The sequence below is a fragment of the Bos grunniens genome, chromosome X (assembly GCF_055505025.1).
Source record: "Bos grunniens cultivar Pamir isolate PY7600 chromosome X, Bosgru_T2T1.0, whole genome shotgun sequence".
NCBI classification, from domain to species: Eukaryota; Metazoa; Chordata; class Mammalia; order Artiodactyla; family Bovidae; genus Bos; species Bos grunniens.
Genome location: NC_141194.1, coordinates 31,482,930 through 31,500,542, shown reverse-complemented (window position 1 = coordinate 31,500,542; position 17,613 = coordinate 31,482,930). Strand labels below are relative to the sequence as shown.

Below are 17,613 nucleotides of genomic sequence, written 5' to 3'. Positions count from 1 at the left end.
GCATTTTTTTTGTTGTTGTTCTAATATTCACATTGTCTGAATCAGAACTGTATTCTGAAGAACTGTCATCTTCTGAGACACTAGTATATATGTCACTTGGAGAATCAGCAAATATCTGCATAAAATTCGCTGAAAAATTATTTTTCACCTAAAATTTTGTAATGCATCATTTTTGAAAATTTTACATTTATAATATACACAAGTTGGAACAAAAACCTAGCAGAGCAAAATGTGAATAATAACAACAATCATAAGTTGTATAATGAACCCTTGATCAGTTTTAAGCTCTAAGAACTTCACAAGGTGATATTAATTGTATCACTCTCTAAAAATGTATTGACACGTCTCCAGTCAATAACATTTTGGTAACAAAGGCGTATTAATATATCTTCCATCAATAATGTTTAACTAGAAGAAGAGAAACTCACTCATTGGAAGGGAATGAGAAGGGCACGGGCAGGTAAGATTGACTATTTGGACATAGGAAGTAGAAGTGGAAGAAATTCTAATCTGATAATTGTGCTTTTCTCCATCAAGTAGGAATCAATGTCATCTGTTGATAGATGGAGAAAGAAGACAGATCAGAGCTTTGAGAGCTTTGGGAAAAGTTTAAAATAGTTCCTGTGGAGAGTCAGAGCTTAAGGTGAAAAAATTAAACATGGCAGGATGCGGGGTTCATTTGAGGTTGTTGATCATTGCCTTAGTATGGCTTTCCACAAGAGTGGATCTGGAGACGAAAGATTTTGATGCAGGTAATTAATTTAGGAAGTAATTCCAGGAAGCAAAGTGAAGAAGTGAGATAAGGAAAAGGCAGCCAACACAGGATGATACATGAGCAGATTTTCTATGGAGGCAACTGCACTCAGTCCAGCTGGGAACCTTTTGAGATCCTGGGTGTAATATCCTTCAGGGTGGTTGCACTGAAGGGCAAGGGAACTGTGTTATTTATCTACCAACTATCCCCAACTCTCACATAACTAAGCTATTAACATCCCAGTACTCCTGGCCTGCCTTATATACTGGCAAAGTGAATGCCCACAGGCAAAGACACACAAATGTTTATACTGGGCTAAAGGAAAAAAATGTCCTTCTTAAGACATTCTTATGGGAAACCTGCACTGGATTTGCAGGGTGACTAAATGACCATAGTTGAAAACTATTAATTTTATAAAATAATTAACATCAATGAGAAAGATTTTTGGTAGCATGCAGAAGGACTCTTTTTAAATCAACATTGCAAACACAGAAATAGGAGACCTAAAAGTTAAACTTCTGCAAAAATCAAATGTAGGAAAGATAGCCACCATGTATGATAAAATGAAACACCAATACTATGTATGATTCATATCTAAATGAAATAAAGGATTGACATTCAGTTATGTGAGATTTAGAATAAAAAATATATCTGAATTCTGATCTCTCTTTTTTTTAAATATTTCTAGTTGGGTAGCCTTGGTAAATAAGAAACTCAGTAAATACTTATTACTATGAATCAGGCATTCTTTGAGGTGAAGGATATAATGGTGAACAAGATGAATTAAGTTTCTTCCCTATGGTACTAACAATCTGAGATCAATTAATTAATTTCTCTGATCCTCCATCTCCTCATACAGCAAAGAGATGAATCATACTTTATTTAGCACAGGCTTGTAAGAAAGCAAAGGAGGCCATGATTTTGGAAATGTTTTGTGTTCTGTGAAACTTTTTATCAGTTTAATTTTAAAACAATAGCCTGCAACCAAAATAAAAAAAGTTCTTCACAGGTTTGTTTGATTTAAAGGCCACATCTATGAAAGTATTCATAAAGAAAGAAGATACTTGTCTATTCTTTCCTGATTATAGTAAACACTCCTCATATGATTTTGTTAGGAATCAAATTTTAAGGAAAGTAAGATACTCACAAACCAAGGAATATCATCAAAGTAACTAGGAGTAGTGTAGGCTGACCATCAGATATCTTCTATTGCAGGGGTCCGCAACCTGCCTGACCTAATGTCTGATGATCTGAGGTGGAGCTGATGTAACAATAATAGAAATAAAGAACACACTATATGTAATGCACTTGAGTCATCCAGAAGCCATCTCCACCCCCACCCCCAGTCCCTGGAAAAAACTGTGTTCCATGAAACCAGTCCCTGGCACCAAAAATGTCGGCGCCACTATTCTAGCAGATTTAAACAGCTGATTTCAACCGTTAGAGGGTTGTATTGGAGAAAAAAACTATAGCATGGTGAATACAGTACATTACTTGGCATCTTAATATCTCATATTTGTATTTTTGGTATACTCCACACATTTCATGTGAAAATTGAATACGTTTATTTCCCTGGATACTTTTGTCTATTTTGTTTTATAATCAATTGGATTAGATGGTCTCTAAATTCCCTTTATCATAGAACCTTTACAAAAGGTTGATACAATCTATAGATTCTTTCTCAAGAAAAACACACATGCATTCAGAATTGTGCCTGAAATTTCAAGTGATTCCTAGACATTCTCCACCCTTGCAACTCATCTGCGACTCCCTTAAAATCTCTGCTTTAACTGGATCTGAATCACCTAATCAGTTAATAGTTTATTTCCATTAGCTCCATAGATCTCTGCAAAAAAGAGTGTTTGAGAATAACAGTGTAGGTGATCACATATCTCTTGCAGCATAACAACCCACCTCAAAATGTAATGGCTTGAAACAACAGTTATTTATCATATCTCACAATCCTGCAACGTGGGCAGTTCTGTAGCTCTAAGTGAAGTCAGCTGGAGCACTCACTTAGATGTATTCAGCTGGTGTTTGAGTTGGGTCAGAAGGTCAAAGGAGGCTTTATTCACTCGCCTGGCACTTCCTGCTCAGTTGCGTCCAACTCTGCACGACCTCATGAACTGTAGCTTGCCAGGTTCCTCTGTCCATGGGGCTTTTTTCAGGGAAGAATACTGGAGTTGGTTGCCATTTCCGTACCACTTGCTTTTTCCTGTGGTCTCTCTGCCTGGCAAGAGTGAGCTTCCTTCAAGCACTTTAGGATCCTTGAAGTTCTTATATAACACATGCCTTCTCAGAGTGTGTGTTCCATGAAGACAAGATCCAAGGTGCAAGGACTAATCAAGCCTGTGCTTGCATTACACGTACCAATAGCTCATTTGCCATAGAGAGTCACTTGACCAAATGCAGCCTCATTATGGCTGTGGAGACGACATGAGTATTCTACGTATGGTTTAATGGGGGCTACCAACAAGAATCTTTGTTTGTTTGTTGTGAATACGTTCCCAAAAAATGATTTATCTTGGAAAATACTGATTTTTCAATCAATGCAGACATTCAAGCAAAGGCTGAAGAGTAGCTTATAGGAGATAGTGTACAGGTCGTTGCTACATTGAGATGAATAAGATTACCTCTGTGATCATAAAGACCAGATCAAAGAAGACTGAATTTTGAGCCAACCTGACTAGGGAAATAGTAGTGATATTAACATTAATAGGGGCATCAGGCAGAAGTTTCAGATTGGGAGAAGAATGCTAAATGTTGATAGATTGCCTTTTTTTCCCCATACAGAAGAAAGAGATAATCATGAAATAATGATCCTTATTCTTCCCTGTCTTAGGTTGGATGTCGATATAACTGAACTTCACAGTTGGATTACTCGTTCAGAAGCCGTGTTACAGAGTCCTGAATTTGCAGTCTATCGGAAGGAAGGCAACTTCTCAGACCTTAAAGAAAAAGTCAATGTAGGTTATGCATTAATTTTTATGTATTTTTCTAACTTTTGCTGCTTGTAAACCCTGTGCTCTGAACTCTATGATTCTCTTAGAGTTGAAAAAATTAATGTGGTATGCTATACTGCTTTTAAATATATCTTTAAAATATGTTTTACATATCAAGTAGAATCAAAGTTTAGCCTAGAGAAGTCTTTCCTGATTCTGCTGTGACTGCCCATGAATACTTTTTGTTAACCGTCTTTAACTTTTATATCATTTAGCTGTAAATTAGCAATTTTGTAGCATGAAGTCGTATTGATTTCCCTTTATACATTGTTCTTTCATCTGAAGGCTGGGATTTTAGTAGGCTTGCAGAATGGAATGGAAAAGAAAAGACCTGATCCTTACAAATACTATAGACTCTCTTTGTGTTCTCACTGTCATCAAAATGCTATACTTTGTAGTCATTAATAATTATCATAAATCATACCATAACTAAAAGATACCCAACCTTTTTCAATATATATTTATAAGAGATCATTTGCTGTTTTTATTCCCTACTGAGACATTATAGTTTTATCCTTTACAATGCAGTTTTTATTAATTTAATAAGAGCTATATTCATCTTCAGGGACATTATCAAGGCTTTGATATTTCAACTTTGACATATGAACATCCATTTTGATAGGTAATTTGCAATAGTTTGTGAGGGAATTTCTAACAGAAATAGTAAATATTTTCAGTGGGAAGGCTAAAGAAACAGGTATCTTGAATGTTAAATAATTTTAGTTATAGGAGGATCTCATATGTGGATTAACTCTGCTTTATCTTTCAATCATTTGATTTCATGAATTACAAAATCTGTTAGATTTTTACAAATACAACACTAATATAGATACAAGGTAATACTTGCTGTGGGGTTGGAACTTTTGGAGAACAAAAAATATGTCTTTTAGGAGAAAATAATCCTTTTTTTAAGGCTACTTTAGAGGGAGAAATAATTTCATCAACATTTCTGAGAGCTGACTTTATAAATGGGAAAGTTATTTTAAATTCCTTGTTGGCTTTGATATATTCTGTTATCAGCTTAATAATGGACTATTTATAAACAGTTTCAAGAAAAGGGAATTATGATTATATTGTTAATAATTTAGTTTTAAAATTAAAATGAAGGGTATTATGTATAGTAGAAAATAGCAAAATGTCTTATTTGAATGTACTTATTTGAAGGTCTATTCTTTGTTATAGTTTTTTGAGGGAAATTCTACAAGTAGAAAATTACTTAGAGAAGATGCACTCTATGTTTTGGAGTTCATGCGACATATTGACCCACTGAAAGTATGAATCACCTTGGATAGACATGTTATTAGCTAATTAAAATTTTTATCTATCTGAGCAATCTACTTATCTATATGCCATCCTATTTCTGTATCTTAAAATAACTGATCAAGCAGGAAGATTGAGCTCTAACATTTTAAGACTGTAAATTCAAAAGTTTCCTGTTATCATATGATTGCCTAGAAGCAATTTACATTTAATCAATAGTGTCAGCAATGAGAGACTGAAAGCGCTAAAAAAAAAATATATATATATATATACAATAGTGTATGAGTGGTTTTCTGATGCCTGGTGAGTCACCTTTATCAACTTCTCCTCTCATACTCTGAAATAACAACATCATTCTTAATTGCCTACTAAAATAAGACATGGAATGATTTACCTAGACATTTCCTTCAGGCTAAATATAATGTATAGGTATTAAAAAATCCTTGAGAGAACTACAAAGCAATGATGATGGATATGCATTTTTGCATGCATTAATTTTCTTGCTTCTTCACCTGTCCACTTATGTAGGTTATTATGAACACATGGGAGGCCCATCTCATGAGCTTGAGTGGTATTAATTCATTTTTAGGCAGCCATTAAAAATGGCTAAATATCACTCCCTCTTTTTCATCTTTCACTTGAAGTAATAAATGAATGAAGCAATCAAGCACTTTCACCCAGTTAGCATATCCTAGGATAGCATCCCTTCAATTTTATATATTTTTAAATCAGACAGAAATGTTCCTTCTGTATTAACCATGTGTTTTATCCATATAATTAACATAATACACTTATTTAAGAGTTGAGTTCTAGGGACTTTTCTACTGACAGTGTGGACCCTGGACAACCAATATTGGCATCGCCTGTGAGCTTAGAACTGTAGGATTGTTTTCAGGCTTGATAAATCAATTTGCATTTAGAAAAGATCCACAGATGGTTTCTATGTCTGTAAAGGTTTAAGATCAGTGCACCCTCTGAGACTTTACTAGGCTCCTAGATGTTCCTTCACTCATTCTGTTAATGTTGCCACAGTTCAGACTTTCCAGCTGATTTTACAGGTTTCAGTTCAGTTCAGTCGCTCAGTCGTGTCCAACTCTTTGCGACCCCATGAATCGCAGCACGCCAGGCCTCCCTGTCCACCAGCAGCTCTCAGAGTTCACCCAAACTCATGTGCATCGAGTTGGTGATGCCATCCAGCCATCTCATCCTCTGTCGTTCCCTTCTCCTCCTGCTCCCAATCCCTCCCAGCATCAGGGTCTTTTCCAATGAGTTTACAGGTATACAGCTACTCAACTTCTTGAACTGAGCACATGGTAATGTAAGTTAGGAATTACAGCAGAACAACCTCTCTTTTTTGTTGTTGTTTTATTTTATTTAGTTATTTTTGGCTTTGCTGGCTCTTCATTGCTATGCAGGCTTTTTTCTAGTTGTGGCGAGTGGGGGCTCCTCTCTAGTTGCACTCCATGAGCTTCTCATTGTGGTGGCTTCTCTTGCTGCAGAGCATGGGCTCTAGGCATGGGGCTTCAGTAGTTGTGGTTCCCTGGCTCTGCAGCATGGACTCAATAGTTTTGGTGCATGGCTTGGTTGCTCTGCCACATGTGGGATCTTCCCAGACCAGGGATCGAACCCATGTCTCCTGCATTGGCAGGAGGATTCTCTACCACTGAGCCACCAGAGAAGCTCAAAACAACCTCTTCTTACCATAAGGTGATTTTATACCTCTCCAATGTTCTGAAAGCCTTCCTTGTAGCTGTTCAGGTCAACAGGCCTTGGGCTCTTCCTGGAACCTAGACTTATCAGACCAACTTTTCACCAAGTTCTGTTGGAAATCTTCAAGACAATTAATTAGTTTCCATTATCTCTGTTATTTGTGTCTGCCACTAGAATATAGGAACCTCTATTCACCTGTCCTTTCTAATATCCTCATCAATTTGCTCTTCTGTACTCTTTCCTCTGTCTCACTTCCTCTTCTGTGTGCTTTCTCACACTCATTCACTTTACACTCAGAAACCCTTCTTCTAAAACAAACTTTCTGTCCCATAGACCCATTCTGTTCATACACAGAAAAGACTTGTACCCTTGGATCACCACAAAGACTAATGACTCACTCCACCACTCCTTTGCAATTGCCAGTCTACTCACTTCTAAGGGTCAATTCCAAAGATACCACTCTTATGTAAAACTCTCTCTTCCCTTGTGTTTCATGTCAAGTTGCCATCTGTCATTCACCAGTTTATTCTATTGTTTTCTCATTGTGAACCTGATGCCAAAGTCTTCAATCTCCTCCACCCAAATTGTGCCTTAATCCTTAAAAATCTCAGTTCATTTGGGCTGTCTTGCTGTCTCCAAAAGCTTCCGTTTCTCTCATCTCCTCAATTCACCTACCCACTTAAATTAACAATACCTTAGATACTTCATTACTCCATTTCTAAACTGCCACACTTTAAGAGACTCATCAGTACTTCTTCCTAAGCTTTCCATACTTTCCTAGTAAATTTCTCAACTTCTCTCCATAATTACTTCAAATTTTAATGGGTCTCTTAAACTTTTCCCCACCATTTACAGTAGGTGAATTTTCGTCTTATTTTAGTTAAAATAGTATCTCTTATATTTCATGTATTTGTGTTCATGGTCTCTTTCTTTTCCTCTGCCTCAGTGGAAGAGACTGCTATGACTCCTTAGGGCTAATCCCAGGGGATGGGTGTTGTTCAATCCCAGGGGATGGGTGTTGTTCAATATCTCCACTGTCTGTGTTCTCAGGATTCTGTTTTCATTTAACCCCACCCCCATTTTTTCAATCTCTCCCTATTTTCTGATGATAAAGAATCAGCCTTTAAACAGGCTGCTTTTCTATCTTTGAGAAAATCTTCCTCTCCTATAAACATATACGTGTGTGTGTGTGTGTGTGTGTGTGTATTTTCCCTTAACTTCTCTGCAGGACTAAACTCCATTAACCTCTTAGTCCTTCATGAAAGTATTTCCTCCTTTGGATTTTGGGATACTATTCACTACTATTTACCTTTTTAAGTTTTTGCCCATTTGTTTCATTTTGTTTTTCCTTTAATACTGAAATGCTCCACAGTTCTTCCCTTGTTTTTCTCTCTAGATTATTCTCATTACTTCCCATGTAAATAGCATCTGTTTTTTCATGATCCCCAAATGTGGGTCTTTAGCTTATGTCTTTTCCCTAAAGCCCAGTCCAGTATATTTCATTGCCTAATAGACACATTTAATTGAATATCTGCCTTCAATCTCCCCAGCCCTGTTTTATTCTTTCTTTTTATTGTTCCTTTTCCAGCAGCATCACCCAGATACCCGAAAGCGAACTGGGTCACCTAGATTTTTTTTTTTCCTACCATTCACAAGTCTACCCTTTGACAAATTCAATTAATCTCATTCCCTTAACAACTCTTAAAACTATCCAATCCTCTCTATTCCCATCACCAGAGCCCTGATTAAAGCTAACGTCATAGCTCACTTGGGTTTAAGATGACAGTCCCTAGCTGCCTTCACAGCCACTAATGTTGTATTCCTTTAGAGGTTTCCACCTCACTTCTGCCAAAGCAAACTTATTAAAACATAGCTAGTATCGTTTTTGCCTTTGTTTGTATTCATTTGAGAAAGAAGAGAGCAGCCACTGAGAGCCGGGAGCTAGCTGGGCACTGCCATTAGGCCTTGGAGATGCTGGAGACTGTAGTGGTGCTTGCAACTCGTCTGTCAAGTCCTCATGTTAAATATGATGAACTGCTCACAGTGCTAACATCAGACAAGGCCACTCCATGATCATGATGGATCGCAACAGAAATGTGACCATTATGTAATCATGTCTCAGTACAGTAAAAAATACTGACACTGTCCAAACCAGAGGTCCCCAAACTCTGGGATCTAATGCCTGATGATCTAAGGTGGACCTGATGTAATAATAATAGAAATAAAGTGCACGATAAGTGTAATGCACTTGAATCATTCCAAAACCATCCCCCTCCCTGGTCCAAGGAAAAATTGTCTTCCGTGAAATTGGTCCCTGGTGTCTAAAAAGACTGGGGACCACTGGTCCATACCACCCAAAATGACCCAAATATCCTTCCTCTTCACTAATATGGCAGATCATTTCCTTTACTAATCATGGCTTTAGTCTTTCTACATTCTTCCTGCAACCGAGATAAGAAAATTTAAGATATCCAATCATAGAATCATGGATTTCTCTGGTAGCTCAGCTGGTAAATGATCCATCTGCAGTGCAGGAGACGCTGGTTCGATTACTGGGTTGGGAAGATCCCCTGGAGAAGGGAAAGGCTACCTACTCAGTATTCTTGAGCTTCCCTCGTGGCTCAGCTGATAAGAATCCACCAGCAATGTGGGAACCTGGGTTTGATCGCTGGGTTGGGAAGATCCCCTGGAGGAGGGCATGGCAACCCACTCCAGTATTCTTGCCTGGAGAATCCCCATGGATAGAGAAGCATGGCGGGCTATAGTCCATGGGGTCACAAAGAGTCAGACATGACTGAGTGACTAAGCACAGCAATCATAGAATCACCTTCACTTCCTTACAGCATCTAATAAAGGCAAAGCTTTACTTCCTTGACCATCTGCATCACTTTACACAAGCCCAAGCCCTCTAAACTATTGTAACATCCTCTTAGCAACATATCCCAATAGTTCCCTATTAGATGCCATGACTTCTTACAACAAATAAATAAACTTTGTTAATCTACAGGTGTGTTTCTGGTAGCCTTTGTCTGAAAGCCATTGACTAAGTCAGTCTTCATGTTGCCTTTATGAGGGCTACCATGACCTAATTATTTTTTACTTATCCAGAGTGATTTATGACTATTGTTACATTTATTATAGTGTTGGTTTCTGGAAACCAGAAACTTACTCTGACTTTTTTTTTTTTCCCTGTTTCTTTTGATTTGGCTTAGTTTGGTTTTGGTATTGCAGTGTGTAATCTAGTGCCTGATATTTAATCTAATTAATGTTTCACTATGTGAGTAAGTGATTTTTTTTCAGTTTTGCAGACACATTTTAAGTCAGGCTCTGCTACCAATATGAAGGATATAACATCTTCCGAATAAACATTTGAGTGAATAAATTACTTTTTCTGTCAAAGGGTAAAACTTCATTATAGAATCTTAAGTGAAAAGAAAATTAATTGCTTCTATAGTCAGAGTAGGACTCTGGGGAATGTGGAACTGACTTTCATATTAATTAGAGAAGATGTCATGAAAGGAGGCGTCTTTTAAAGAGATGCTGGTAAGGAGGAGAAAAAGAGGTTGTAAGTGTTTTTAATCAGCTTATTGAAGAACTAGTAAACGTCTCTTTTCTGTATACTTTGCTTAGAACTTATGCTGATTATGTTTCATTTTTTCTTTATAATACAACTAAATTGCCTTTTTGATCAATTATCCTATTTTTTGAATTACAATTTACACCCACTATTATATTAGTTTCATGGGTCCAACACAGTGATTTGAATTGTCTTTTATTTTGCACTTGAAGGTATACACTTTAGAATTCATAATTTCCTGATGAGCTGTAAGAATTTTTGTGAGCATATTATATATTTGAAAATGAACAATACATTACTCATAGAATGGTCCACCGATGCCTTTTTTACTTGAATTTTGTGTACCAGATACTTTAGATTCTAGTAGTAGCTTCTAAACATAGGATCACATACAGAGTATATACTGACTAATGCATTATTCTCTGAGAGAAAATTATTTCCCAACTGTGTTCTATTATAAAAAGAAAAAAATTAAAATTAAAATATTGTATACATATCACTCATATATGCATAGGCTTACATATATGATAAACAGATATTAAGGAACACACATGCAGAAAAGCTGGATGAGGCTCTACAGGAAGAAAGATTAGAAAAAGCTCATATGTCAAGGGCAGACATGATTTCATGAATAAGGTGATTTTAAATAGGTTGTTTAGTTATCAGTACTTAATGTTATAAGAAGCATTGTACCTGGCAAGAAGAATATTGGAGCCTTTCATATTCTGTATAGTAGTGAGGGCTAAAAGCTAACTATACATATTTGGACTAACATTGAAGATGAAATGTGTGTAAGAAAATGGGTGCCATCCTTAACATTCAGATGATGCTCTTGGCCTTAAAACAAGGAGAAAGTTTATACACACACACACACACACACATTAAAGAGATGCTGGTAAGAAGGAGGACAAGAGGTTGTAAGTGTTTTTAATCAGCTTATTGAAGAACTAGTAAACTTCTCTTTTCTGTGTCCTACATGTCCTCCTTTTTACCAGCATCTCTCTAATGTTTTTATTTAGTCACTAAGCTGTATCTGACTCTTGTGATGCCATGGACTGTAGCCCTCCAGGCTCCTCTGTCCCTGAGATTTCAAAGGCAAGAATGGTGGAGTGGGTTGCCATTTCTTCTCCAGGGGATCTTCCCAACCCAGGGAACAAACCCAGGTCTCCTGCATGGCAGGCAGATTCTTTACCTACTGAGCCACCAGGCAGCCCATATATTTATGTGTAAAAAAAAAAAAAAATATATATATATATATATGTGTGTGTGTGTGTGTGTGTGTGTGTAAGTGTGTAAGAGGGAGGGAAAGAGAGAGGGAAAGAAAGAGATTGACTGACTGATTGATTTAGAACCATGGAAGAGGAAGAAAGAGTGAAGATGCTGAAACATTTGAGAAAATCTGAGAAAAAATTAATCTCCAAAATTTTTGAGACCACTAAAATGTTGTTACACTTATTCTCTAGTGGGTAACAAAACATTCCGACATGCCAGCATAGCCAAAGATTTTGTATAGTCTGAAAATTCAGGAATAACTTAGAGTACTTGAAAATATGATACTCTCTACTTGCCAAATGGAATTACTACTGAGTCCAGAGAATCCTGATTAGTATCATAGTCAAGAAACATTCCTTTGTCTTTTGTTCAGTATCAGTTCTCCATTTTACAGTCTCCAGTAAGAATTTAGGATCGTGATCCTTATGAGATTGGTGTCTCTGTTGTCTTGCTATTTCATTTCATTTCTATTAAATTCAGCATTGTCTAGTCTCATAATTTTATGTCACTTTTTCCTGGAGTCCAGGATATCTTAGCAAAGATGCCAAAAATGTTTCCTGAGTTTTGTTTGGTAGGCTGTTGTCGGGAGTTTATACTCGGTTCTTTTTTTTAATATGTTATTTTCTTCATTCTATTGCAAGTACCGAGGTGAGATTCTATTGTTTTAACTTGGTGAACTTTACATAGTACTCTTTGTTTTCTGTTTGAGCCATTGTTTATTCCTGTTATCAGGACTTCATAACAATTCTGTTGGAGAGAGAATTGTTGTGCACAACTCTCAATCTAACCTAAAGTTTCCAGGAGACTTTAAAACTGAATCCGGCTTTACTTTTCAGAGCTTGTAGCCCCTAAACCCCTGGGATGGTTGTTGGACCACTGTATGTATAGCTACCAGGATTTGTTATGTATGTACACCTTCTTAGAGATTTTGAACTGAGGGTAGGTGGTAGAGACCATAACATTGTATATGGAGGTGTTATGCTATGATAGACCTCACTTTTTTATGCATCTATCGTATACCAGACCCTATTCTAGGCACTGGAGATAGCACAAAGAAGGGAATGCATAAGGATACATGATCTACAGTTGATATGCCTGTGGGGAAGATGGAAATTAAGCAGATTAATATAGGATGTTACTGATAAATGCCAAAGATGACAATGAAGTAGGAAGAGAGCTAAGAAGTGTATGTGTGTGTGTAGATAGAGTGGCAGTTGAAAGCCTCACTGGGAAGGTACCATTTAATAAAGATTTAAAGATAGTGAAGAATGGACACATACCCCAGATTGGAGCATTTAAGGCAGAGAGAAGGGTAAATGCACAGACGGAGGAGGTAAGAGAGTGCCTAGAGGATGAGAGAGTAACAAACACTATGTCTGGGGCTGAAATAGGTGTTGAGTAACAGAAGAGGTCAGAGAGGGTAGGGAGATGAAGGTTGGGTGACATGGTTAGGCTTTGAGCTTTTGCTCTGTGTGAGAAGGGAACTTCTGGAAAGTGGGCTGGCTTCCTCTGTCATCTCTGTTGAGAGTGTATCATTAGGGGGCAAAGGCAGGAGTAGAAATACCATTTAGTAGGTTATTCTGAAACATCCAGACTCGTGAGAGATGATGGGGGTCTTTTGACTAGTGCAGTAGTAGTGAGTACAGTTGCAACATCACTTTCTGGATGTGTTTTGAGGTGAGTCAGTAGGATTTTCTGGTGGATTGCCTGTGGGGTTTGAGATAAGGAGTCAAGAAGGATGCAAAGTCATTGGACTGAATGAATGTAAATATAGTTGAGTCCGAGAACATGCTAAATGTAGAGGTCTGGGAGATGAGGAACTAGCATAGCAGACTGAGTAAGGCAGTCTTTGAGGTTGGAGGAAGTGTGTGCTCATATTCTAGGAAGTCACATCAGTATTCCCAAGAAGAGGACTGGTCTGAACCAAATTATCCTGATAAGTAAGTTGAGGACTGAGAATCAACCAGTGACACTTTCTGAGTGTCAGACAGCAGAAAGCAGTGGGGACAGCCTTCGAACCAACTGAGATTCGAACCAACTAAAGTCTGTTGGTTCAAACTTTTGATTACCTTCATTCCTGTCTCTTTGCTACCCTACATTTTTTCATTTTGTTTTTAGTCAACCATCTATAGCTGTGTATGAAATGAAAGTTGCTGGACTCTTCACTAACGGCTTCATACTTCTCAAGGCACATTTGTGCCAGTATTTCTCTTTATTTTCCAATATTCCTCTTTAAAGTGATGTAACTTATCAGAACTCAGGTATCATGTAAACATGGACGAATATGAAGAGGCTATTAAACGGCTTCTTAAATCTGTATCTCTGTGCCTCAGTTACTCAGTTTGCATGGAATATACATTGCCTATGGAGTATAGTAATTGGGTTGTACACCGTTGCCAGCCAGCTTACAGACTGTCAAGTGTATATATCAAGTGACCAGGCATTCCTTCTGATACCTTGGTGCCCATGCTGCATTAATATTTTGAATGCCATCTCTGATGAATTCCAAACTATCAGGTTATCTTTACTGTGAGTTGGAATCACATCTGTTCAAATCTGTTTGATTCATCTTCATTGAAATACCTCTAGAAGCAGCAGAGTATGTTTGAAAGAGACCTTAACTTGTAATTGAATCATCAGGGGTCTAAAGCTTTCTACTTCTGTGATCTTTTTTTGTTGTTGTTGGTTTGGTTTTGGTCATGCCGGGCAGCTTGTGGGATCTTAGTTCCCTGACCAAGGATCAAATCCGTGCCTCCAGGAATGGAAGCAATGTCCTAACCATTGCACCACCAAGGAATTCCCTTTACCTCTGTGATCTTGGATATTTGATAATCTTATTGGCACTCAGTTTTATCTTGTGTAAAATAGGAGAAAATAATGCTGATTCTATCTGATAGAATTACTATGAAGCACATATAAAATAATGCACATGCACAGTAATTTGGTACACAGGGTTAGGCACTCCATTTTTTCTCATGGTTATGTCAGTGTTTTCAAATCTTTCACAAATTTCTCTGTGTCTTGCTTTCCTCCTCTGTCAAAATGGGAGAGTGTACCTACTCCAGAGATTATTGTTTTGTTGTGGTGAGATGCTGGTTATTGTTACATAAATTAGAACAATTGGAATAATATGGCTAACCAAGCAAGGTTTATTTAACCTCAAATATTGCCCCCAAGATATTCAATTATCTTTGTCTCTCTGTTAGTAATACTAATTGATTATTCCATTAGATGCTTAGAATAAAGAGATAATGATCATGACATTTAGAAGGCCATTAATAATTTCTTTTCATTATTTATAAAGACAACATGGTATTCTGATTCTACTCTTTATATAATTTAATATATTAAAAAAAACTCAATGTAGATAAAATAGACGCTACTCTGATAGAAAATGGTAATTCTAAAACTGTTGAAGTTGAAGAACACAGCTTGTTCTTATTGTCCTTGTTGTCATTTTGTTATAGTATGAGTATTTATTTTTTCTCTCTTTTTTTTTTACCTGATGTAGTTAAAATTTGAGACACCTCAAATCCTGCTGTAGCTCTTGATAGTGGGAGTATTTGAATGTCATATATTTACTTAGAATATGCTTATTTTTTGCTGAGTCCTTTGCAAAGACCATTTATCTTTTAATAGAGAATAAATTTAAAGTATTAGGAAACATGGCAATTAGATGTGAGGGACAGATAATTTAGAAGACAAAACTTGAGAATTAAGAAAAAGTGAATTTTAGAGCTTCGTCTATGTTCTTATCTTTAGCAGTGTATTGTGGCTCCTTTATTTTCATGGACTTTTCAGTTCAAGTAGCAAGCTAGAACCTTCCATGGTTGTGCACATGCTTTTGTAAACAATTCAGTAATGTCTTTGTGAAGCTGACTTTCAAGATAACCCAGAAGTTTCACCTGCTAATTGGTATGGGATCCTGGGAACATATAAATCCCCAAGCACCACAGTCTGTGTACTTAGAAAATTTCAAGTAGAATCCAAGATACTAAAATGTTTCTATAACCTTTGGAGTTTTGGTACCAATTACATGAAACTGTGTTCTCATTTGCTGCCCTTGATGTCATAATTTAAAGTGTTTATATTCCAGCTAGGCTATAAATACTTTTATAAAAAGGACTGACATTTTATAGTATTTTATTTCACTTTTCTAAATTTGATTAGTTTTAATGTATGTTACCTTTTTCCTGATTGGATGTATTCTATTATCTATCAGCTCTTTTAGAAGTTTGCTTTCTTTGACCTTGAATCCAATAATCCTAGTTCATGGAACTCTTTTTAAAATAAATTTAAATAACTCTATTCACTTGTGACTACTTCTTTAAATTGGAGAATCTTTTAAAATATTTAAAAATATATGGATTATTTTATGAGCATTCCTAGCATTTGATATGCTTGGAGAATTGTCCAATTTAGATGATTACTTACTTATCTGAAAGTATTTTTAGTGTTGTCATATTGTTTGTATCTATACTTATGTCTGCATATCTAGATCTGTGTGTCTGTCTTTAACTCTTTGCTTTCAGAGGGAAGACACTAGATCTGCACTCTGCGATTACAGTTGAGACATTGTAGCTTTTAAAATTTAAGTCAATTTAGATTAAATTAAAAGTTATTATACCCAGTTGTATTTGCCATGTTTCAAGCGCTCAATAAACAAACACATGTGGCTAGTGGGATGCAGATACAAACTCTGTCCATTCTTGCTGAAAGTTCTATCGAACAATGCTCCTCAGAGTGTGCATTTATCTATTATATGCTTCCCACCTGTACTCCAATATTAAAATCTGGAATATTTGTTTAAATGCCTATAAATCTAAAAGCTTTACAAAACAGTCTGATGTATAAAAACCTGCTGCCACAAACTCAAGTGAAATCTTTGTATAAGGCGACTATTAAATCATAGAAGTATTGCTCTCATTATATGTTTAATATATTATAGCTTGTTTTTTCTGCAGATGCTTTCAGGACATATAACATTGTTATAGCTATAGCTTTTTAATGACTATAGTAGTATAGTTCTACTGCATGATAGCTTAGAATTGATGTCTCTGTAGAGACATTATTTGCTAAGCTCAACAGTATCAAATATTACATTTTGTTAAGTTACTGTGTTTCTGTTGTTTAAAAGTTAACTTTGGTTAGGAGAAATGAGCAAAGGGATTTAGGAAACTTTATGAAACTCAATTTCTTTTTCCTTGAAATGGGAGTACTTTGACAATTTTAGAAAAATTAACCTGCAGTCTTATATTTAGATAAATATGGGTTTTCTTCCACTAAATGATTTATGCTAGTATACTTTTTCCCATTGTGTATACTTATTGTATTTTCTGTTTTATTTTTAATAAAGAATACATACTGATGTTATTAGGAACAATTTCAGTGGTGTATTTTTAAAAGGTAAATTCCATTTTAATGATCTAACACTTTATCGTTTCATGGTTTGTTATGATTTGACTTTGGTTCCTTTTGCGGGGGCAGTCTTAACTTATAATGCTTCAGAAACTATTAGGTAAAAAATGTTAACAGTAGACATCTTATTTTTTTTTTTTTTAAGAAACAACTTACTATGAAAAAGACTTGTGCTTTGTTGCCATTTTGATGCATCTATTGCCAAGAACTTGAGAAAAATATCTTTAGATTCTCATGATAAACTGACAGAGTGAAATATCTTAAGGCTTGAAAGGGCAAGTAGAAGTTATAATTACTGTGTAGTTTCACAATCCTTGTACTGAATACTCACCTTTGCTATCATGCTGCAGGCCATAGAGCGAGAAAAAGCCGAGAAGTTCAGAAAACTGCAAGATGCCAGCAGATCAGCTCAGGCCCTGGTGGAACAGATGGTGAATGGTAATTACACGGAGTTGATTTAGATAATCTTCTTAGGGATTTGATAAACACATAGGTTCATATTTATCAGCTGAATTATATCAGACAAGCACTTCCTGAATGAAAATTTAAAGTGAGTTTATGAGCTTTTTATTATTGTTTCTTAATGCAAAGCAGATTATTTGAGGAAATTCAACTTTGAG

At 36.3% G+C, this 17,613-nt stretch overlaps 1 protein-coding gene across 21 annotated transcripts in view; it reads left to right on the top strand.

Moving 5' to 3' along the window:
- DMD (dystrophin) overlaps positions 1–17,613 on the top strand; it is a 2,667,987-nt gene that overhangs the window by 1,160,217 nt on the left and 1,490,157 nt on the right. For all 21 annotated transcript variants that reach the window (XM_086387503.1, XM_086387509.1, XM_086387510.1 and 18 more), the window contains 2 exons: positions 3,597–3,720; positions 17,344–17,431. In XM_086387503.1, coding sequence (XP_086243629.1) covers positions 3,597–3,720; positions 17,344–17,431 — 212 coding nt within the window. The remainder of the gene's footprint in view (positions 1–3,596; positions 3,721–17,343; positions 17,432–17,613) is intronic.